The sequence below is a fragment of the Anas acuta genome, chromosome 4 (assembly GCF_963932015.1).
Source record: "Anas acuta chromosome 4, bAnaAcu1.1, whole genome shotgun sequence".
NCBI lineage: Eukaryota > Metazoa > Chordata > Aves > Anseriformes > Anatidae > Anas > Anas acuta.
This window is the reverse complement of record NC_088982.1, coordinates 75531522-75556921: the sequence shown is the minus strand read 5'-3', so window position 1 is coordinate 75556921 and position 25400 is coordinate 75531522. Positions and strand designations below refer to the sequence as shown.

The following is a 25400-nucleotide window of genomic DNA, read 5'->3' as shown; positions in this document are numbered from 1 at the left end:
TAGGATAAGTTGGAATGATTATCTTCAGGTGTCATTCACAGAGACAAACAATATGAAACATACTATTTCAAACTGCTACTGCAAGACATAGCAGGAGATTTATGCAGGCTTTATTTAATTTGTTAATAGAAGTTGCTTCTTTTGCAGAACAACAGGAGTTTAGCCATTGACGTGGGTCAGACCTTCCTTACTTTGCTTCTGTGATTTGACTTTGCCCTTAGAAGACTCCCAAAGAACGCTTACCCACCTAACTCAAACGCTGCCACCACCTCCTACACAAAAATTCCGTTTTATTGGAGTATCATCTTCACTCCAACCCTTTCCCATGATTTTTTTTTTGCATAAGGAAAACACCTACTTATCCGAGAGGCATGTTTAATTGCAAATGCAAAGGACATTTCAGAAACTAGCATATGCTGCAAATTTAAAGCAAATTGAAGTAAATACAAGTTCAAGTCTTTTGTTTAATAGAACAGTAAATGCAGGGCTACTGCAGCTTGACAAATACATTAACACTACAAAAAAAAAAAAACACAACAGAAAGCCTAGCTTTTTTTTTTTCTTTTACAATTTTAGCTATCTACTGCATGCAGTATTACTGGAGTGCCCTTCATTGTTCCATATTCCTCTTTCAACATTGAAAGTTTTCACAAAACATTTTCCCTTATTTCTAGTACAAGCAAGGAAAGAATCGGCACCTTATAGACTTTTACCTTCTAAACAAGTACCAGTTTTGCAAGGTGCTTTTTTCCCCCCCATCTGCTTTGTAACAACACTTCACAAAAAGAAAGCAAAGTATACGGTGAGAAATAATGTTATTCCTACCAACCCTGACCTACCACCTCATTCGAACAGCACAATAATGCAGAGTGAAAAGGGACCTTCAGGAATGTACCAACTTAAAATGTTAAAATGGATAATTTAACATTTTTAACATTGAGTCATTTAGTGACAGAACAAGATTTTAAGACCTACATTAACAAAAACTTTGCTTGCAAGCAAGAGCCATAAAAGAGAGATAAAAAAAGGTGAAATGCTGCAACCAACCAACTCCTGACATTTGAAACCTGTTTCAAACAGCTAATAATCCAATCTGTTCTTCAAAATTTATGCTGACATTTACTTTTGTTCACTACATTTACTTCCTGATTATAAGTCTGGCAACATGTACGTTACATACTAATAGATCTTAGGTTCAGCTCTGAAGTCCTGTGCTGTTTCCAAGCAAGCTCTTTTGAAGCATGTGTCATAGGTATCATCGGATTAGAAAGTTAAACAACTTTTCAGATTAGAAAGTTAAATTATTTAGTTAGAACCATGTGTGTTTGGGAGGGGGCAGTGAGAAATGAAAACACTACCTCTCTTACCCCTTTTCTTTTAACAGTTACTTCACAATTAGTCATCTTTAATTTCCTTTTGGAAGAGTATTTTCCATTTATCGTGGAGAGAATGTAATTCAGAGGCGCCCACCACCCAGTTTACAGAACATTGCTCTGGAAGGACTTGTGTTACTTGAGAGAAAACAAGTGATATTAACCAGCGAGTCTTATCATCATATTTTCTTTTTTTATTAACTATAGAAGCAAAGTTGTGTTGACTCTCTTCCAGCCTGGAGCAGGAAGGAACTGCTACACCTGGAGTCAGTGACCACTGAAAGCCAGACACTGGCTTTTCTCTCAAGGCACAGTTTGCATTGCTACTTACTGATCTGTGTCCTTTCTGAGCTGCAACTGTTAGTAACTGTTCACTTCAAAAATAAGATTAAAAAACAGGTACTTTGCTCTAACAACTATTAGTTGCTGTACATAATTTACCTGTACATCGTTGGCGTTCATTCTCGTTCCCTCCTTCCCAACGAAGATGTCATCTATGTCAACCAGAATGTACCTATCCAAGGATAGTCTGAGCTTCTTTCCAGACAGGAAAGAGATGGCATCTATGAAAATCAGTTTGTGCAGCCAAAAATTCAAGTTATTGCCAAAAAGGACTCGTTGAATCCCATCGTGGAGTCCCAGGTCATGAATTACTGTGGCATAGAGAGCACTTTTAGCAGCAGATGGTGAAAGGTTTTCTGGTGTCTTTACTTTTGCAAATATCACTGGTTGGTAAGCTGTATGATTAATCTGGAAAACTGCCCAGTCTTTTCCAAGCAAGGGACCTTTCTCAAGCTTGGAGGACTTAGTCACATGGAGCAATGGGGAATGAGGGTTAATGCAACAGTCTTTAATACCCAGATTGCTGTGCACATGGAAAGGAAAGCCCTTCAACTGGAGGTTCTGCAAGCTGTTCTCATTGCCTTTATGAAATCCAATAATACCTACACTATATTCTATACAGTACTTATCTAGAAGGCCTCTGTTCCAAGAGTCCATATTCACATACTTTAAAATATTTTCATATACTATGAGAGCATATTTGCCCTTATTTTTGTCTATAAGGGCTGGGAGGTCACCTTTACCAGATGCAATCTCAATACGGTACTGAAATCTGCTGGATTCTAAAATGGTTATTATATCTTGGCCTAAGGTTGAATATTGACTTTCCACAAACACCAGCACTACAAGATCTGTTCTCAGGGGATCGATAGGCTTCATGGTCTTCATCTCCATCAGCTTGTATGGCAACAGTTGAAGATCATCACATTCCACTTCTGAAGAGATTTCAGAAAGTTCATTTTCCTGTTTGTAGCCATTATACAAGTAGTATGCAGAAATAACAATGCTCACCATACAAAAAGTGGCCAGCAAAATAACTGTTCTTTGAAAATGTCTGTGAAGTTTCATGATAAAACTCATGTTGTTTACTTGCCTTAGATTGTTCCAAGCATTAAAAATAATCAGATTCTCAACAACTTGTTCCAGTCCTCTTAAATATTTATGTCACCATTGCAGCACACGCATCTGTCTTCCACAAAGCTTTACAGAAGATCTAGTCTAGAAGAAGAGAAAATCACAGATTTAATTGAGGCACCACAGTTTGTAAGCTATCATCACATTGGAACTAATGGAGAAGAGAATCACTGCTAAACCGTTTAGAAGTGAACAGTTCAAAAGCTTTGGTAGCTTTCTTCTGATTTTTTGCATTAGTAGCATTGTTTCTTCCTGCTCCCCATTATTAAAAAAAAAAAAAAATGCAGCTGTCACTTTGCTTTTAATAATAGCACAACACCAAACTATCTCTAAAGCAATTGTGTAAGCACAGAAGATGAAGTTTTAAGAATCTCCACTTCAATCTAACAGAAACCACAACCTAACATTTCAAGCACTATAAGCCTGAGTCCAAGAGCTGAGCAAAGAAGTCCAGCAAGGCTTTGCTTATCTGGCCCTTCCAGAAATGCCACTGGCTGCCATCTACATTGGAATGTCTCTAAATCTCACATGCTCCTCACTCCCTAAGGCTGTGAACCCTGTTTTATGCACAGGAGGCACTGAAACACAAGACATAGTGGCAAAGAACTTACCACTTCCCTTAGATTTTATTTTTATTTTTATTTTTTTTACCCAAACACAAAAAGAACTCCAAATAAACAACTGCTGACAACCCAAACACTGAGGAAGTTTCATAATCTTCCTCCTTCGACACCAGGAAGCTGGGGGAACATTAGTCTACATAATTAAATATATTCTCTCTTACGTCAATTTTGGAAAAATTGGAGAGTCCTTAACCCAATATGCACATTTTAACTGTTCAATATACACCCACTCAGGTATACTATATATTGCATTTGCTGTAGGAGTGTTTTTTTAAACAAAATACAATTTTTCCTTCAGCATTAGAAGCACAAAAATCACATTTTACCAAACAATGTACCTTGTTCTGTATATTGTTGGAAGTGCTATGTATTTCTGCATATTAAAAAAAGCATAGAAAAATTCACCTCTTAAACTTGAGAAAAGAGAGTAATAAATCCACAGCTAACTTAAGAGGCAGATCACCTAAGGACATATTTATGCTCTACCTTGTACCTACTGAAAGCAGTCATTTTTCAAGCCAACAGTACAATTGCTGTCAAAAGTTTCTAATAGAATAAATGAAAGATGTGACAAGCATAAAATAATTAAGTACTAGAAATTATAAAGGAAGCTTAACAGCAGATTTTGGAAAATATTAAAGATACAGAACACGCGGCTGTAACTTCACCATGCAGCACACAATCTGTAATGGCAATGGAATAAACTGCATGTGTATTTAACATGGTCACTTCGTGAGTACTCAATCCTTACCTGCTCTTAAAAAAAATGTATAAAAAAAGGCAGGGTTCAAAAAGTAGAAAAGCTACAAAGGTACAGTCCATATCAAGTATGAACTTTTCTATACAGATTTACAAAGCTAATGATAATAAGTGATACCTAGTCATGCTCTATACCACCTTTTATATATTGAAAAGTTTACTTTTTTTGTTATAACTTTTTATTCCCAGAATGGCTGGCATCCTTGAGTGCTGAATCATGGAGCAAATGATGATCAAAGAATAAGGCAGGCTTGTGATCCAAAAGACCAAAGTATATATTATATTAGTTACAAATCAATAAAGATAAAGGAGTTGGGGATAAAATAACACTAAACAAAACCAAACAACCTGTCACGTACCTGGGCCATTCAACTGCTTCACAATTTAGGATGAGGAGCTCTTGTCAAAAAGGTGGCCTTTCACTCTATGCTATCAGAACAAGTTAAAAACAAACGATATACTTAACAGCACCTTTGTAACTTCCATGACTTTAACTAAAACCCAAAGATTGATGCTCCCAGTGCCCGGTACATAATGAGCACAAAGTAACACAAAGTGAGAAGGAAAATAAGATAAGGGATAAGAGAGAAAGTACATGGCACACTATCTATCAAAACAGCAACATTGAGCACAAAGAGTAATTAAGCATACGTAAACTCATTCATAATTCAGACTCCCTTTAATCCTGTGTATCACCAGATAAGCCCACCTCATGGGCATATTCTACGCTTCTCAACTTCTACGCTACCCTTTCTGCTTTTGGTGGACTTAAACCTGGCCTTGAATCTTACCTGCAGCTGGACAAAGCTTTATACATAGCTTTTGGACAACAGTCTTGCCTTTCACCTAGAGATATAGACACATTATTCACTGTTAACCAAAAACAACGTTATTTGTGCCTGTAGAAACTGGTGGCATGCATCTGCAAAAAAAGTGTAAGAATGCACGAAGACCAAACTGAAAGATCCAAAAGTACCTTTAGAAGAACTCAAAAGAATATTTTAGTATTGAGCTGTCTAATTTTATTATGCTAACTTCAGGAACATCAATTCAGGTATCTCTTTCTCTGCTATTTAATCTGCTAAAACGTCAGATGATAAAGAAGCAGCTGCATTTTACTTAAATGAGTAAAACTTGATTTTTTAAGACATGTTTCCAGACAGATGATATTTGTTATGAGCACAAAGGATTCTCAAATAAAACCATTTTTTTTTGTTTGTTTTTTTAATCTCCAATGCAGTTGACTGAATGCCAAGAAACTCAATTTTAGTGGCTAGAATTAACGCTTCCTGCATTCTGGGCAAAACTCCATATGCCTGCCTATCCACATACCTGGTTTTCTTAACCCCACAAACAGCTTAGGTCTGGTCAGTATACAAGAGAGAGGTAAGAGCCTGCGAAGTGAAACTCTTGCTGACCAAACCACCATCACTTCCCTGAATAACAGTTGGTCACCGAACAACCAGCAGCACGGTGCTTTCTTTCAGTCCCAAGCTCCTCTAACACAGCCCTAAATAAATACTCCTGTTCTTATGACAGAAACCCCTCAAGTCATATCAACAGGAGGCTCCCACCAGCACAATCTTGATGTTCCTTTCCTCACCAGCCTATGCTCCTTACCAGTCACCTGAACTTGACAATCCTGCCTGGAGCAGGTAAAATACACAGTGCCCTTAGCTGATGGCACAAAAGGGCTGACCAGATGGAGCAGCTGTAGACACAATTGCTTCTATGAGGTAATACAAGAAGGAATAATGAGATAATACTCAAGGAAATAACACTCAGTGGCTGCTCAAGGAAGAAGGAGGTGCATTTGAAATATTTGCAGCAAGGATGTCCTAATGCACCTCCATGGAGCAGAAAATTTGGAGGCAGCCCAGAGACCTACATTATTTATTTATTTATTACAAGAAAGCCCATGCCATTTTATCCTTGGCTCCTAATTGCAAGCATCTCCTGGGGCTACAGAGAGCAGCAGCAAGCAGGAGTGGATGGGAACGCTAAGACAGATCCAAGGTCTGACTCTGAGGAATGAAGAATTATCTGAGACCAGCAGAACAACAGCCAGACCTGGCATCCTCAACACTGAGAACAGGAAGGAAAGAAGGAAGGAGAACGAAACACAATAAGCAAGCTTAGCTTATTAATTTCATTGGAGCCACACTGATTTACATGAAAGGAGGACATGGTCCCACCTATATCTTGAAAAGGGGTGCCAGGTAATATACAAATCCAGTGGTCCACAAAGGTCTCACTGAGAGAAGTTTTTATAAGTAAAAAAATTTGTATATTACTTTTCACAGTCTGAAGCAATAAAAGCTGCCTCAGTGTTCTGTGTCCAGAACCCTGTTATTTTAGAAGAATTTGCATTTGATCTCTTACAGAATTTTGCATTTTTATATGGCCATCCAAAAACTGAGACCAGTACCTTTTATCTATTTTGTTGTTCCAAGTGTAAAGTATTAAAACATCTCTTTAAGGTGAAAACTGGTAATAAAAATTATTTAATATATATTTGAATATTTAGAATTGTGTTTTTTAACTTACAGACTCACTATGCAAAAGATCTTGTTAAGAGTAAGCTGAGTCATGGAAATAAGCTTCCCATTTTATTCTGAATGCAGCACGGCTCAATATCATTCTCTTCTCCTGCAAAAGTGATTTCTAAAGCCCCAGACAAGTTGTCATGAAAATCTTGTGGGCACAGGAAATAAGTATCACCTTATTAATGGGAAGATTTACAACTCTGATACAACACTGATGGACAGTCAGAGTTACAGGCGTTTTCAGACAGCCAGAATGAAACAGATCCACTAGAACAGAGATCGCGAACTTGTCCACCCCTTCTTCTCCAAATTCCCTACCAAGATGATACTGATGAGAGAACAAATACCACAATGAACTCACAGGACTCCGGTGAGTTCCTACCATGTGTAGCTGTCTTTAGTTTGTTATTTAATTGCTAACCACAAATGACCAGATCCCTGGCTTCTACAACTCATTTCAGCACAACAACTGTACTGGAAATACACGAGACAAAACTGGCAGGGGATTTCCCCTGTTAATGAGATGCATTAGTGTTCTCTAGCAAACATACAGAACATGAAATTGGATTTTTTTTTTTTTTTTTTTTTTTGTATTTACTGGCAGTAAAGCTAATATGATATCAAAGCAACTTCTGGGGAAGTCTTTGCAGTTAGGTTGGAACCCAGACCTCGGACTCAGGCTCTGCACAGCTGCTGAAAATCTACACTGTGTGCATGTCGCGGCACCACCACAAACATTGTGCCCTCACTGCTTCATTTTTGCAGCAAGACTTCCACGGTGTGCACAGCACAGGCAACAGCATGGGCTCAATACAACTGGCTTGTCCATGCAGCAGAAACATGCTATTTTTTGGACTCCGTAGCTCAGAAGAAACATGGCTCTGGCCATACAATTTCATAAATTATAGCTATACTTTTGGAAACTAAAGAAAAAAAAGTTTTATCAATTCCACATTCACATTTTCATACTGCAAGGAATACATGCCCAAATAGGAAAACAGGTATCCCCATAAACACACACATAAAACTGCATACAGTTTTATATTTAGAACAAAATTAACCTGCTGAAGTTGTGTCATGAATATCACTCAGACTTAAAACTATGAAAAACATAAGTGAGTTCAAGAAAAATGTTTAAACTACCAAGATTAAAACAATGGGCTAAACTAAAATAACCAAACAAAAGAGTAATTGATCTCAAATTACATTTTTAATGCCAAATACGAAAATCAGGTTTAGTTTTACCTCAGAATGCGCCCTCAGGTTTAGTTCTACCTCCGAAATGTGCAAAGTCAGCTGTATATCATGACCTCTCAGTAGGAGCAACAAAGTTGCGTCACATATACACAAAAGTAAAAAAAAACAAACAAACAAAACAAAACACAACACATTGTTACAGGCTAAAGAAAAACCTTTTTATCAAGAATGGCCAAAAAGCACTGCAAATTCAGGATTCATTAATAAACAATATTATTCAGTTACTACATTAGTCTGGTTAGCTATACCTGCATGTATTTTTAATGTCTCCCATCCTACTAGCCCCCATCACTATCTTCTGTTCCTGCTCCTTCCCAAAGTGGCTGCTACCACAGGGACATCAACAAACTCCTCATCCGTTAAGTGAGGGACAAGATCTCAATCACGAAGAGGCAAAGAAACACATCCTCTTCAGCACATTAACATGGGCACTTAAATTTATAGCGATTAGAACGCTATTTAATTGCTCTGAACAGAAAAGCCTGCTTTGGCCAGCCAGTGTGAAATACAGCCTCAGGGGAAGTATTCTGAAGTCAGAGTTACCACAAGGTAGCCGTTCAGATACAGGAGGGACAGGGGAGAGAGCAGCAAAGCATATCCGAAAATGACCACACCTGGGGTGGGCAGTACTGCTCAGGTTTGCATAAATCATCTACGAAAATGGGAAATTGCTCTCCAAATGCTGCGTGCCTCAACTTACATCACTCCCCTGACTGAAGTATTCAAGCAGTAATAACTCAGATAAGCAAACACAAGCCGAGAATGAGGTCTTTTGACTGGATATTAAGAACACATTTGCTACTCGAGAAGATAGCTCTACGAGACACAGACTGCTGACAGCAGTCATCAATACTCTTTAGTATCACATAACAAGTCCCATATAATACGTGAATATCGAAGGGCTTACATTTTTTCACATATCCTTAAAAAAAAAAAATAAAAGAACAGCTTATGCAGAACAAAAACTCTGTCAGACAGATGCTTTTTCAAGTCCTTGGTGAAAGCAGTTTTCAGTTTCTATTGTACCTGCTATCCTTAGCTCTGTGCTGCACTGCTTTAGCCAGTACCTTACAGGACAGGAATTAATGCTTCAGAATTCATTTTTAAGTTTATTTATAAACATCAAATACAGGGTATTTAAAGTCTTGGAAGTCCGTACTTCAGGACAAAAGTTGGGTTAGAGCTTTAAATTACTTTACCTGTGATACTTTCAGCCAAAAATTCTTAAGATACCTTGTACCTCACGCAATATTTCTGCGATTATTCCTATTATTCCTCAGCAACTGAGCAAACCAAGGGCAGGGCCCTGCCAGCCCCGCTCCCCTCGCACCCCAGCCGCAGAAGCTGCAGCGGCAGCAACCGGCGCCCCTCGCAGAGGCCCGGGGGCGACGCCGCCGCTCTTTTAATAAAGAAAAAGGCAAAAACTCACCCCGCCACGAGCTATCCCCCAAGCAGCTCTCCAGCACAAAGCAGCGGCTCAGCCACCGCCGAGTTTTGTTCCGCCTCCCCGAGCTCCCCTGGGACAGGCCCCCGTTTCGGCACGGCGCCGAGGCGGCACCAGCACCCCGGGGCACCCCGGCGCTCACCTTGCTCCCTCACGCCGCCACCCTACAGACGCTAGAGGGCAACAGCGCCGCGCAGAAGCAGCCAGGGGGAGCCGAAACACCCGCCCGGCTATCCGACAGGCAGCGGGCGGCTTGGCCCGGGGAGCTCACCGGGGGAGAACGGGGGGCGACCGGGCAGCTCCGCTCCGCTTTGCGCCACGCAGCCCCGAGCCCCTCAGCGCCGTTACCTCAGGCCGCGCCCCGCCGCCATGCCGCCGCCCCGGGGCCGCCGCGGCCGCCCGCCGCCCTCCTCCCCGCGGCGGGCCGGGAGCTGCCTGCTGCGGGAAGGCGCGGCGGTGCCGGCAGCCCGGGGGTGCGGGAGCCGCCCCTCGGCTCGCCTCGCCCCCTGGAGGAGGGGCCGGGCTTGGGAGGTGCCGCCGCCGCCTCCGAGGGGTCCCGGCCGGCGGCCCCGGGAGCCGAGGTGGGGTGAGAGTGCCGAGCGAGGCGTTTGCAGCCCGGAGCCGCTTCTCCATTTCATTTTGACGCCCCCAGCCCCGTCAAGTAGGGGTCGGGGGCTGCCCGCTTCGCCCCGGCGGGGTGTCGGCTCCCCTGGTGCCGCCGGGGAGCCGCCGGGCCCCGGCCTGAACTGCATTGGCCGGCTGCCAGCCATCGCAGGTGGGAACTGAAATTAATAAATGCCACAAGTGCCCTCCTGATCCGAGTAATTTACCTCGCAACTGCACGGTGCCCGCTAGCTCACCTCATGGCTGCGGATCCGGCGTGCTGCGGTAAGGCGGGCACCGGCGGCTGTCTGCCCAAGCCCTCCTGCTCCTGGCTCGCTCCTGACAGAAAATGAACGGAGGAGAGCCGACGTCCTCTGAAGGATTTTTTCTCCATCCTTCTCCAAACATCGGCAGAATTTACAGTTCTTGATTCAGAAACGTCGTGATTAGCTGCTTTCTCCTGTTTCATTTCCCCCTCCCTCCTTTCTGTTTCCATAACTGACTGAAGGAACTCCTCACGTTCTGGTGACTTCTAAGCTTCAAAAGTTTGCAAAGCCAGAGTTCCAATTAAAATTTCCATTCTATTGAAAGCACATAAAAATTTAATGGAGATGATCTAATCCCTTATTGCTCTTGCTTTAAAAAGCAGCATAAGGTCGCAGGCCCCTATGTGCAGAGGAATTGTCAACACGAGGGCTTGCTCTGCATGAGGTTATTAATCTGCAGGACTGTCCATCCCAAATGCTGTTGCCCTCATGATATGCCACACAAAGGGGTTTTCTGCCACACTAAGATTCTCTGCAGCATGGATATCCTGATACAGTCTTGCTTTGGGGCCTCTCTATTATGAAGGCTTTTTCCTATGATGTACTATGAGGTACAAGGTGGAAGGCATCCAGAAGTGACTGAAATTCTTGGATGTGAGTTCAAACTCACAAATGTGCACCATCTCCCTCCCGCCATTCTTTCTGAGTAGCTGGCGCTGTGTTTAAGTAACGACTGGCCAATGTGGATGGAAAAGCGTTACACAGCGCTTGTCCTCATAAGCACCTGGATGCTCACAGAGATGTGCTAGACATCTTACAGCTGAGGGCTTCAGCACTGCGAGTCAGCAGCTGCAGTACTGAGCAGTTTTGGCAGGAATATTAACAGCTTTGATCTTTCTTGGTGCTACTTTCAGTTTTTTGCTCTTGAGCTGTCATTGCAGTGTGAACTGGGCATGACATTTAGCCATTCTTTCAGCAATACATCTTTAATATAATGTTCAGTATGCTCCTGGCCAAAATTTCTTCCTGGCTCCAAGTCCCTCACAAAGCAAGCTGTAGCAATGTGTTGTTGCTTTATCACAGAGTGCTACCACAAATAGCATCATCGTGGCTGTGTGTAAGGATCCGAGGTCACATCTGATGTGCGTCACTCAAGAACTAAATGGTGCACACTGGTCAGTGAGCAGTTAATTTAGGCAAGGAGATAGGTGGGAAGAAAATTGGTGGACTACTAACTGCATGCAAAACAAAAGTGTTTTCAGACAACTGCTAGTCTGTGCTGAGTGGCTGCACCATGAACTAAGGCAACATCTGTGCTGCTGTTGTCACACAAGACAGAGACCGAATCCTGTCTCACAGATGTACGTACTCACTTGTGTCCATATATTCAGCATGGAACAGATACTGAAGCAAACTGTCTTCTGTTCCAAACCTGGAAGCATTTGCCAAGAGAAATACTTAGCTCATTTCAGATTGTTGCCACAAACCGACTGAATTCCAGACAAAGCACTCCTCCAGACACTAGGATCTAGGCTAACAGTACAGATCACCAAATGGCTGCAACCAGCTCAGAAACTGTCTGGTCCATCCCTTGGCACAAGCAGGGTCACCACAGCAGGCTTCCTAGGAGGCTTTTGAAGATTTTCAGGGATGAAGACTCCACAACCCCTCTGCGCAGCCTGTGCCAGCCCACTTCTCTCAGCCTGCTGAGGTCCCTCCACAGACATACCACATGCGTTCAAATATGAATTCCCTTACTTCCCATTAACGGGTGCCTTCAGTATATGTGAACACAGGTCATTTCAGCATGAATTAACTAAACTTGGGGAAAATAAAATGCTTTGTACACACAAGCCTTCAGTCACCTATTGAAATATGTAAATTAAGAACTGAAATGCCTTTCAGTATCTGGCCTTTAATCCTTAGTTAGAATATCTGTCCTGTTTCTGATAAAATGGCCATTTTCAAGCTAATTACTTTGAAAATTATACCTTAATGAATTCCTATCTATACAAATCACATCATGTTCTGACAGCACTGCTGACTACTTATGTCTTACATACACATAGATATCTGTGCACACTTACACAGACATGGAAGTTGGTAATTCCAATTAAGCTCTTTTTCATTGAACATTATAGTAAAAAAAAAAAAAAGTGTTTGAGAACCTCCAGCAACAGTTCCATCTGGGTTTAGCTTGGTTTTTTAGTTATCCCCTATCTGGAACATTTTAAACCTGTTTTCTTGCAGCAAAGAAAGACTTAAAAAAGAGGTGACCTACCTTCCCTGTTGATATCCTCAGCTTTTTGCGTTACTGCTGGCCTCTGCACATGCATGATCTCTTCCACAGTCATATTTTTGTTCAAATTCAAATCTTCCCACAGTGCTTCCTCCTTCCATATAATCAGCAATCTTTCTCAAATGTACTGAGTCCTATCTTGTCTGGTGGTCTTCTCTCTTTCAGGCTCTCACTCTGAGAAATGGTTCTGATCATTGGATGTCTGTTAAGTCTGCAAATGATCTCTTGGTCCTTCAAAGTCCTCCTGAAATCAGTGGAAAATTTAGGTATTTTTGGTTTTGATTGTCATTACTACAACTCCCTCCACAAATTTCTATTTCTAAGATACACAGATTGATTACTTTGGGCATCATTCCATAAACCAGGTAAAGGTAACTGGTTGTGGAGTTACACATAAAAACAACATTTTACATTTAGTAAAGAAATACTTATTCTAGACTTGCCATTTCAAAGATTGGGTACATACATTTTTTAGCCAAACACTAATTATTGTTTGTATTATTTTTGTTTACATTTTCTTGCAGGGAGCCATTACAGTGACCTACATATTAGACAACAAAGACAACCTAGGTAATTGCCTGTTACTAGTAATTGTATGGTTGCTTTTTTAAGCTGTTATAAATTCTACTAGCCAAAATTTAAAGTTATTCTAGATTCATAATGCTCTCGGATTAATCAGAAACTAGATTTAAAATCCAATAAATACTCAATCTCAACAATACCTAGAGTTCTTTAAACCTCTAAGTAAATGCAAATATTAACTAGTGATTCCTAACAGGGTAGTTTTGTCATGAGTGTTGATATCAAAATTGCTGTATGCATACTTGAAATAGAAGATTAGTCCATGAAATTGCCTAAGACCGGGCAGTGGCTCATCAACATGATTGGATTATGATTGGAAGTCAGCAGTTTTTGACTCAGGGCTGAGTTCAGAGCACTACGTTCTATCACACTGTATTATAACTGACGTTGTCTGAGGCCAGAGAATGCTTTTCCATGTCAAAATGCAAAGACCTAATTTCTCCTCTTGGTTAAACTGAAATACTTGTTTATAAGTTGCATCCATATAATGACAAGAAAAATGTGACCTTTTCCACCCTTAATGATTCTATGATAAGCGGTCAAATGTAATTGACTAAGAGGCTATCTCAGAGGAAAAAAAATTATACAAGACAATAATCATAGAATCATAGAATCATTAAGCTTGGAAAAAGACCTCCAAGATCATCTGGTCCAACTGTTCCCCTACCACCTGTATTTTCCAATGCCCTTCATTTCTGAAGTGATTAAAGATTATTCAGTAGCAAACAACATGGGAAACCAGCCATGCTTATGCAATTTCTCTAAAACATCACAGCTTTGAGATAGAAAATACATCTATCATTTCTCTGCAGTAGTTTCTATTTGATTTTCAAGACCTTGCCCTGAAGAACCTAGTATTTGCATGCATTGTAATAATATCTTTTAAACAGTTGAAGGCAAGCTGCTAATTACACGCTGTTGGTGATGACTGCTTGGCAGTGGAAAAGCATTTCTATCTCTGGGCTTAGAATAAACCATTGTTATAAATATGTTTTGTTCCTTTTTAATCAGGGTACTGAAACAATTGTCTTTTTTGTAGATGATAAAATAGCAAGCTTTGGAATTCAAGAAGCTGAAGAAATCATTAGGTATTTCTATTCAGAGATACTGCTCAAGTCACATGCCACATAAAGTGTAAGACAGATTCATTAATGAGGAGCACTAAGTATTTTCTGGTGAAATACTCCAGGAAATTTGCTTATGAAAAGAGAGGAAAGACTTCCTTCCATTATTTCAGATTCATAAGTTTCAAGTTAAAAATATTAAAAAATATCAGCGCAGATTCAAATGTATTAATGTAAGTTAGCTGTTTTGAATATATGTCAGTTTGATTGAAAGCTGCTTAGTAGTATCAAAATTGGATAGAAGAAATAGATAATGGGGATGGAAAAGAATTAAAGAGAAACCAAGCTGTTATAAGCACAATCAGCACTCTAAAGTATCTTTGTCCTTTTAAAGCAATATGTAATTAAAGCTGCTGTTAATAATTGATTTTAGGATATGTAATAAAATAAGACATATTCTGGGCTCAGAAGAACTTGCTTTATTACCCTACAAACAACTCCCAACTGTAAAGAAAGAAAAGTCCACAAAAAATCTTTTAATTTGCAAAGCAGAAAAAGAACTAAATTGATACACCCAGCTCTTCAGTCCAGCAATAATCCTAACTCTTTCAAAAGCAGAATGTCAGCTGGAAAAATCGTCATAATTTCAGCTTTGATTTCCCTCAGCAAATGTAACTTTGAGACCAAGGTTAATTTAGCTTTTTTTTTTTTTTTTTTTTTAAGAACAGAAACATCTTCAGCACTGCCTTCAACTTCCACGTGACCTTCAGATTTTTCTATATAAATTAATTCCTTTTGCCTTCTGCGTTCCTTGAACATGCAGCACCTAAAACACAGCCTAGCTTCCCTGTGCCCTTGGAGGCAGCAAACAAAGAGCAATAAACAGAGGAGTTTGCACGGGAATTGGAGGTTATTGAGAATGCAAGGCAACGCATTGCAAGATCAATGACATGAATGTCTGCTATAAACTGGGAGCTCATCAATTGGAAATCACTGAGGTGAGAAAGGACATGGGTACTAGTCAAAGTCAGAGAATGTCTATCAACTGCCAAAGTGATGTGTCTGTGAAAAATAAGAAAATACCACAGAATTGCCTGCAGAGGAAAAGAGATGGAAATGTTGAAAGTGTTGATGCTATTGCATGAGGCTGCAATAAGTCCTCATCTGGAATGCTGTTTAAAGTTCGGAAAAAGTAATTCAAAGTGGGAGAGGTGGAGAGAAGAACTGCTACCATGAGCAGAGGAACATGCCCTGTCTTATGACAAGCAAGGTGAAGGCTGAAATGTAGATGCTTGCTGCATGTGAGGGGAAGGGATAAACAAAGAAGTGTAACTAACCATTCTTGAAGATGAAAGAGTCTTTTGGCATAGAAATAATTGCCTAACAACTATGCATATAGTTACGGTGGAAATTAAAAGAAAGTTTTAAATCATCAGAATGAAGGAAACCGATTCTATGAAAAGCGAGGGCAAAAAGTGTAGCTAACTTTAAGATGGAGCTTGAGAGACTACAGGACATTATTCATAAGAGTGGTAAATTGGACTCGATGACTTAAGAGGATCTTATCAATCAATAATCCTATATTTTTTATTATGCTGGCATCAACATCAACAACATTGACAATAAATCCGTATCTTTGACATCTGGAGTTACTATCAGCTGACACAGCTGAGGTATTTTCTTTGGCACATTGATTGTTTTAAGATGTCTGTAGGCACTAGTAAAGAAAAGCACCTGCATTCTGTTCACGTGAATATGAACATCACCTTCCTAGTCATAATTTTTTAATGAAAGCTTACATTCTGGAGCACAAGATGTTAGCCTCCAGGGAAACGTATTAGGTTGTCACCTGTCCCAGAAGTCAACAGTTAGAAAAAAGAAAAGAAAGAGAAAAACTGAATTTTTGGAACAAAAGTGAATGTTTTCCTCCTTTCAGTTCTTGCAAAATATGAAATGGACTAAAATATCAGATATGCTAGTAGGACTTTTATTTTTGTCACATTTTGATTTAATCATCATGAATTACACTAATAGCTTGACCATTTGTAATCATGCACCATGCACATCTTAATCAACCAGTTCATCAAATAAGGATAAGAATATATAATATCCTATATAAGGATATATAATATCCTATAATAAGGATAATAATAAAGATAGCACATATCATCCAGAGTATTATCCTATATTGTAATATGTGATACCACATGAATACCATATGGGAGAGGGATTTAGAAAAGGTTACAGGCTAATAAGAACATTTTATTCCCCTCAGAAAATTCAAGAGAAACAGTTATTTGCAAAGATCCAGAGACCATAATTACATGCAAAAAGTTAAGTTACCTTAAATGTAAATGCTAACCTGGAAACACTGAAGATTAAAATTAAAAGCTGAAATTTCCCATTGTTATTAGTGCTGCACTGCATTAGGTGTTGTGCAAATACATGAAAAAGGTGGTTCTAGTCACAATGAGTTTAATTCTACCTTTCAGTCCGTGTTTTTCTAGAGAAGAAATTGTAGCAGGTTTAAGCTAGCAGCTGGTGGTCATATAATAGCACTGAATTATAAAGCTTTAAAATACCATGAATGTTGTATGTAATTCCCTATGAATTTCTCTAGGGGCTTTGCCTAGAAAATGATTCTTCAGTATAGCCCCAAATGTCAGATTTACCATTTAATTCTATTTACCTTAATGTGCCACACCCCATGGGCATCCTGCCTTGTTTTAGATTATAAACTCCACTGGATGTAGATGCAGAAAGAGCTACAAGAAGGAAGCTGACACATAAAATCCAGATATGGCTCATTGCCCATTATTTGCCCATGAAGTTATATTGGGTTTACGTGGCAAGGTTTTGGTAGCAAAGGCGCTGCAGAAGTGGCCTCTGTGAGCAGAGCCCAGCAGCTGCCCCATGTCAGAGCAGAGCCAGCTCCAGCCGGATCTAAAAGGGACCTGCTGCTGGCCAGAACTGAGCCAGTGTGTAATGCTGGAAGGGCCTCTGGGAGAGCAGACTGAAGAAAGGGAAAAAAAAAAATGCTGTGCAACAGCAGCTGGGAGAAAGGAGTGAGAACCAGGCCTGCAGCCCCCCAGGTCAGTGTAGAAGGGCAGGAGGTGCTCCAGGCACACAGCAGCAGTTCCCCTGTGGCCTGTGGAGAGGCCCCTGGTGGAGCAGGCTGTCCCCCTGCAGCCCATGGGTCCCACATGGAGCAGATCTCCACGCTGCAGCCCCCCCATGGGTGGAGGAGCCCCCGGTGGTGCAGGTGGCTGTGGCCTGGAGGAGGCTGCGGCCCATGGAGAGCCCCCGCGGGAGCATGGCCCCGGGCCAGAGCTGCAGCTCGTGGAGAGGAGCCCACGCAGGGGGTCTGGGGGGAGCTGCTGCCCACCCATGGGGGACACGTGCTGGAGCAGTTTGCTCCTGGGGGTGGACCCCGTGGGACAGAGCCGTGTGGGAGCAGTTCCTGAAGAGCTGCTGCCTGTGGGCAGCCCCCGTAGGCTCGGTTTGGGAAGGATGGCATCCAGTGGGAGGGACCCCATGGGGAGCAGGGGCAAAGAGGGACTGTGAGGGAGCAGCAGAGATGAAGCATCAGAGACTGACCAAAGCCCCCATTCCCTGTTCCCCTGAGCTGCTCTGGGGGAGGAGGTAGAGGAGGGTGGGTGGGGGGAAGGCATTGTTATGTTGGGTTCAGTTCCTTAGTGTTCTAGTCTGCTAGTGATAGGCGGTTACATTAATCTCCCTATGCTGAGTCTATTTTGCCTGTGACAGTAATTGGTGAGTGATTTCCCTGTCCTTCTCTCAACCTTTGAGCCTTTTTTCGTTATATTTTCTCCCCATTTCTTTGAGGAGAGCGAGTGAGAGAGAGGTGTGGAGAGCTTAGTTAGCCATCGGCATGACACCACCACAGAAGTGTAACACACTTTACGTTACATACACTAACAGCAAGCAATACTACTAACAGTCTTCAATTCAGCAGGGGGAGCACAACCGGTATCTCTGTTGCATGACAACACTACGATGGTTCTGTAATACTATTCTGTATTCTCCAACATGATTTGTTTTTTAAAGTCTTGGTCTTAAAAACCAATCAAGCATACACTGAATGGCACCCATAGAAGTGGGCTCTGCAGGACTTCAGATTACGAGGACTGGACTCAGCTACTGAGTCAGCCCCTTCCCTCTTCCCTCATGATGCCTCAGGCTTACATGCCTGATTTGTGGCACTGACATGAGAGTACAAATAATTCTGGTACACCAGTAAGGAACTTATGGGTTGGGTCAGGGGGCTAATGTCTCTTCTCATGGCTGTAGAGGGCTGAAGCACATTCAGGGTGGCATGCTGCATTGCTGCATCCCCTGCTTCTGGACTTAAATGAAAGCTGGGTTTTGGTGATGGCTGCTGTGGGGCTGGTTTGCTCTGCAGGACCTACCAGCATAGGAGGCTGGAAAGGGCTGCGAGTACATGGGAGACAGTCACTATCAACTAAAGAACGAATTCAAACAAAAATAACAAGCTACTTACAAGTCTTGTACTTCCTCAAGTATTCTCCCACTGCAGTGAAAGCCCTGATTAATTCTCAAAGCCTCTTCTCTTCGAGAGGCACTTCAGAAGGGCTAGATTACCAAAGCCAGGCGGGCCTGCAATGTGATCACAAGGAGCAAATGCAATTCTCTGTATGCTAGGCAGTGCCATTTGCTACTGGTGTGAGTAGGGCAGAGCTCAGATATGAACTGAATGTGAGGTAGCCACAGTGTTCTCATACCAGTGAAGGGGACATCAACAAAGCAGCTACATCCTCATCTCTCAGAATCTCCCTGCCTCTTTGGGGAATTGTCCCTTCTCCCTTGGTTTCCTTTTCTACCAGCACACTGTCCCCCTGGCCTGAAGCTAAGTTTCCTCTTCAAAAGGGCTGCAAATAGGTAAGGATCTTAGATAGGAAGGGAAAGGATTCATTTTTTCCCCTTTTCTTTCCTTTCCCTTTCTTTTCCTGCTTCCTTTCTAGATTTTCCTCATTTTTCCTCTTTTCCCTTCCCTTCCCTTCCCTTCCCTTCCCTTCCCTTCCCTTCCCTTCCCTTCCCTTCCCTTCCCTTCCCTTCCCTTCCCTTCCCTTCCCTTCCCTTCCCTTCCCTTCCCTTCCCTTCCCTTCCCTTCCCTTCCCTTCCCTTCCCTTCCCGAAGCCAGAGATAAATAAGGTCTACATGTTCAAAACAAAACCACACATTATACAGAAGTACAATTATATTGATATCAGCAAGGCTATTATTAGATGAAAAAAAAAAGACAAAATCTACCCTGTAGTAGTGGTGCTCCAAAAATACACAGAAGCATTGTCAACTTTTATATGCCAATTTACACAAATGAAAATTTAGCATCTATTATTCCCTACTAAAACATCTAAGCTATGTGATTAGCAATCCTTCGCTTTAGAAGTTGTCAGTGATACTACACTGTGATAAATCTTACTGTGGTGACTGACCTTCCCCTCCTTTTCTCCACCATTTCATTTACTTTCCATGCAAATGAGAGCCAGAAGTTTTATAATTTTAGTAATGTCAATATAACATCCTACAACTGAATGTCCATAGGCTAGAGGACAGGTTGTAATTTTCCAGCATAAGAAAAAGGTACAGTAGAACAACTGGAAGTATTAGCAATTGTGCATCTCTACCATTGGGATGTTTTGAGGCTAATTACTGATCTCTCTGCTCCTCATTCTATTCGGTAGATGGGCTTGATCCCCCTGTTCAATTGAATGACCTTCAGTCTTAAGAACACAATGGTTTGCTATGGTCATAGACATGTTGATAAAGCTTGAAGGTTTCCTGAATCTAAATATTCAGTCTATTGGTCTCCTTTGTGTTTCAGACAAATAATATTGTGATAGCAGAGTCACAGAATCACAAAATTGTCTAGGTTGGAAGAGACCTCAAGATCACTGAGTCCAACCTCTGACCTAACACTAACCAGTCCTCCACTAAACTATATCTCTAAGCTCTACATCTAAACGTCTTTTAAAGACCTCCAGGGATGGTGACTCCACCACTTCCCTGGGCAGCCCATTCTAATGCCTCACAACCCTCTCAGTAAAGAAGTTTTTCCTAATATCCAACCTAAAACACCCCTGACGCAACTTTAGCCCATACTTTTCCCTTCAATACAGTACTCAACTGGAGTAAACAGGCAAAATACCTCTTTGGTTTTAAGATTATTAAATGCCATAAGGCACACAGGAAACATGAGGCACTCTGAGTTTAAATAAAAAGCCCAAGTTCACAGTGACTGAATGGCAGAGTCAGGGGATCAGCTAAAGGGCTCTGATTCCTATTAATGTGCGTCCACTGCAACATATTTTTGTTTAAGATATTTTTCATAGAGTTGCACTACCCTACCCCGACCATACCCACTTAGATCGTACAGGGCACTGTTTTCAAATAAATTGACTGGCTAGAAGTAGCCTTTTTAGTCTTCTAGATGCTATTTGCCATTTGAAGCTCGCTCCTGATTGTATGCTGGTGGAGCTGTATATTTTGCCTGTAGCACAGGAGGATACTCCTTTATCTTAGCACTGCAATATCTCTTCTCTTTGACATGAACAGTGTCCAAAGTACTCTAATCCCATACACGAACTGTACAAATAGAACAAACAAGGAATGATTTATGCATACTTTACAGTGCTCTATATCTTATTAGATGAAGATGAATTACTGGATAGGGACACATTCTTCTGAAAAATCCATCTTTGTAGATTTGTAGTGCTCAATCTCGTGTCGTCTGAAAATGTATTTTAGCATGTTGCTGCTATTTTCCATTTGGTGATTTCTGCTGTGTGATGCACACTACATGTGGCCCTGAAGGAGTCCTGAAATAGGCTCCATTGCTAGCAGGCTGCAAGATGCAGCTCTTTGCCTCACTTACAAACGATGCTGCTGTCGTGTTCTATGACAGATGTCATTTCCCAGTTTCTGCCAGCTGTTGATGATGTTTTTTAAGCAAAGGAATTAATTCTCTCCTTCTCTCCCTCCATCATTATTATAGACACAGTACTCTCTGCCTTTGTAGACACTGCAGAGACAAGTCTGACAATTTACATACAGATCAATAATTTAGCTTTGTTGCTATTTGACAGAAAGCCTAGAGCTTGCATCTTGTGAAAAGTCATGCACAGCTATCGTATGTAATTTATGATTTTTTTCTATAGAAAATTTGTATTTGAAAAAGCACATATTGTTGATATGTGCTAATTTGGTATCAAAAAAGGCCCAAAGCAGTTTGCACTGAACTCACTGGACAGGTATATTAGCTCTTGCTCAAACCAACAAAGCAGTAAATTAACAACATGTAAGCTATATTTTCCTTCTCCTTTTGTTTTCTTCATTTTTCAAAATGAAGCAAACTCAAATTTAATATCTCCTCCCGCAGTATCTTACTTTGTACCCATGTACATACTGAGTAAAATAGATTTTCAAGCTCCTTCTTCCAAAAGAAACATACCAACAGCATTCATGTGAGACGAGCTGCATCACAGTTTTTAATAAATCAGTCTTTATATAAGCGTTTTCAGAAATCTTCTAGAACTAGTGAAGTAACAAAGAATGTCCACTACCTCTTAGTTCTCAGGCTGGCATATTGCAATACTTTTCAGTAGTTTTCAAATTTCCATTAGTATTTTAGAATGAGATCTGGGGTATTACTGTTATTATTGTGTGAATATACACATCCCAAGATGAAATAATTACCCAGGCATTCTCTATCTACTGAGAAGAATAGCAAGGGAGAGAGGTTCAGTGATGGTCCAGGAGTAAAGCAGAGACTGAAAGGCCAGAAGAGGAAGAGCTAGAAGCAGTGCTTGCATTGCAGAAAGGCGTCCTGGCTTGTCGCCCTTTGCACACATCACACTCCCCAAAGTGGAGTGACTCATTGTACTCAGAAGGCAAGGAACCACCTCGGTCGAACCCAAGAAGTTGAACCCAAGAAGTCAAACCCACCTACACCAACAGCAGCCATGTATGTAGTATAAATAGTCCCCCAGACAGATGGTGGATCAACAGTATGATACAAAACTCAGAGTACAGCATTAGGAAAGGACAAAAGGGCACACTGCAGCCTGGCAAGGCAGGCAAAACCAGGTCCCTGCCTGGAGTTTTAATATTTCTTTCAAAAAATAGCTGTCTGTGCTCAGAAACACTCCAAGCAGTGAAGCATAAAGATACTCTCCTAGTATTGTGCTATGTTAATATTAATCATTATGAAAGATACTTAAAACACAGTGTTGGACTGCTAAGAAGTCCAGTGGTGACCACTGCTTTAAAGCTGGTTTTGAGACTAACGTATTTCTGCCTAGCTATGCAATGGATTGCCTGAGGCTAGTGAAGAATTTCCCTATGCCAAGCAGAAAAATGTTTTGTAGAGATTTTTAATTACAGTCCATGTTCTTGTTTTACTTCATCTTTTTTTTTTTTTTTTTTTTTCTTTTAACTTACTGTTTATGAAAGAGAAGATTTTCAGCAAGTGAATCTTTTTGTGCTTCTCACTGCCCACTTGCTGGAATAATGGAGAGGCAAACCTGTACAGCTCAATTTGCAAGACGCAGTACTCTGTGGTTGCAGGGTCACAGATAGCAGCAAGTGGGTAGCTACCTGTTCATTTGCTGTGTCCCAGCTAAGACAGAACTAGCTGTGGTGGTGCTGGTTATTCTCCCTGCCAAAGCCATCCATTGGGAACTGAACAGGGAATTCTCACTTCACAAAAGCCACTGAATAGCAATTACAGGAGGTTTATTATAAATTCCTTGTGCATAGAAAGCTACCACTGACTTAAGAGGATTTTGTTGTGTGCCAAGAAATGTAGGAACAGGTCTCAGATGGTGGTGATTTCCAATTGGTGCGGACACAAGCCAGATTGAAATAGCAGCTCCAGAAGCAAAAAATAAAAAAAATAAATCTGTGAGCATAACTATGTCCTTGAGGCACCTTGTTATATTGGCCTTCATTTTAAAAATAAAGAATTGCATCCTTTTCCCCACCCCTTTAAATCAAAAGTATAGCATTTTTCCATCTGATCAAAAGGTTGCAAAGGCTGCATTCTCAACATAATCTACTGAGTGTGATGACAACTCCAGTATTCTTCAGAGAAGTTATATGACTATTGTGCTATAGACTGCAGAGAAAATTTCCCTTTTATTTTGCAGGAGATGTTCCCTGGTGCAGCATTTTTTCTTTCAGCCTTAATTGAACTTTGAAGCATTCGCTTGTTCATGTGGTTGTCCGTGTAAGCTTTTCATTTTTCTTTTTTGAATTAGATGCACCATATACAGTACAACTTCCACCAGAACAGAAATCCAACTTTACATAACAGCTGGCAATACAAATTTTAAATCAAGTCAAGAGTTAGTATAATGCAGCGTTAATTTTATTATGGCAGCCAGAATATGACTTTTTTTTCTTTTTATAGCCCTAGTCATTAACAAACACAGTACTTTACTTTTATGTTTTCAAATCAGGTAGTTGCCATGAGCTTTGTCTTTAAAACTATTTTATGAAAACAAAGAAGAAAAAAACCTCATGCTTATTCAAGAGCTGTGAAATTGTCACCACGTTGAAAATGCAGCTCCTTCTGCATTAAAGTGACAGGTAAGTAGTATCCTTATAGGAGAGCTGGGAGAAGTTAAAACACATTAACCTTCTTGCCACCTCACGTTCAAATGGTCATGGACAAAATAGGTGTTTAAATGCCTGTTCAGTTTAATTCAGTTCTTCAACTGCTGACCAAAAGCGGTAGGATTTCACAAGTGATCTCTCTTCCGGTATTAGTAATTGCACGTTTTCTGAACTGCCACTTGGTACTTTTATTTTGTACAAAAGGGAGGAGTGCTTTGACTACTAGCTGGGATCCTGGGTTTACTGAAATTTTGTGTGAGCTCTCCAGTGGGTGTTCAGTGATCACTCAATGCCCAAGGTCAATGCAAGAACTCAGCTTTATTCTGTGCCCTCTTCCAACTGACAGTGCATAATAGCAACAGTTTCACATGCGTAGACAGGCTGGAAAATGTAAAGTACAAGAAAAAGGACAAACCAGAAAGACATCTGTGTTCAGAAGGATGCCTTTCTAAAGTCACAGCATCCAACAGTACTTCTTCCTTTCCAAACCAAAATTACTGGCAAGAGCAATTGAGAGCTAACAGTTAACTAAGACAAAGGTGTATGTACAAACAACCTTATGGTGACCTGCAGGCATACTTTTACTGCTAACTTTCAGTTCTGCAATGTGTTATTCAGATCTCCTTACCATAAAAAATGCAATGTTATTTCCCAGAGAAATAGCCAGAGTACCCCGAGTGTCAGATACAAATGAAACATAAGTCTGAGGAGAAAGCTTCTCTGTCAGCATGTGCCGTTTGTGCAAGAACACCTGTACGGTTTTCAGAAGTCACTTGCCAGAACACTTCTGCAACATCCAGTATGGTTATTTCTTTAGAAGGAGCAGAATCTATCTCCAGGATGCTGCTGAATTTCATTTACCTGTATGAGAAAATACTGAATTTCTTAATGGGATTTCCAGCTAATAGGGTATATTATTACACTTTCTATTCCTCTTCTAAATGCAAGTGATAAGACTCAAAAATATGATGCTTGGATGCAGATATAAGGGGTCATAAAGTGACCCCATAATGTGTTGGTTGGGAATGTTGCCGTGGTTCTCTTGGAGTTGATCACATTCAGCCTACCAATAACAGAACTTAAACTTTGCTACCTTTTCCTCCAGTTCTCTGGCACACAAATTACTTTATCTGAGACACATTTCTATATGAATGGAGTTTAGGATAACAGCAAGGGATCTAACATGCATATGCATGCATTTAAGACATTACCTCTATAAAATTGGTAGGTAGAAACCTTGCTGACCTACCGGAACCTGCATCTCTGTCCCACTCCCTACTGATGGGCCAGATCAGACTTTGTATAAAAGCAGTAATAGAAAGCAAAAGCAGAAAGCCCAAAGCAAACCAGAGCGTATCTATGGAGTATCTGATGCATCTCTTGTGTGAGGAAAGGCTGAGAGAGCTGGGACTGTTTTGCCTGGAGAAGAGAAGGCTCAGGGAGGAGTCCTCAAC

At 41.0% G+C, this 25400-nt stretch overlaps 1 protein-coding gene across 6 annotated transcripts in view; it reads right to left on the bottom strand.

The window, feature by feature from the left end:
• LOC137856558 (bifunctional heparan sulfate N-deacetylase/N-sulfotransferase 3) overlaps window positions 1-12850 on the bottom strand; it is a 79353-nt gene extending 66503 nt beyond the window's left edge. Inside the window, exons 1-2 of one of the 6 annotated variants that reach the window (XM_068682143.1) lie at window positions 12629-12850; window positions 1815-2933 (exon numbers count right to left, since the gene is read on the bottom strand). In XM_068682143.1, the coding sequence (XP_068538244.1) occupies window positions 1815-2795 (981 nt within the window). In that variant the 5' untranslated portion in view covers window positions 2796-2933; window positions 12629-12850. The other 5 variants (XM_068682140.1, XM_068682139.1, XM_068682144.1 and 2 more) reach the window with 5 other exon arrangements.
• Window positions 12851-25400: the final 12550 nt, after the last annotated feature.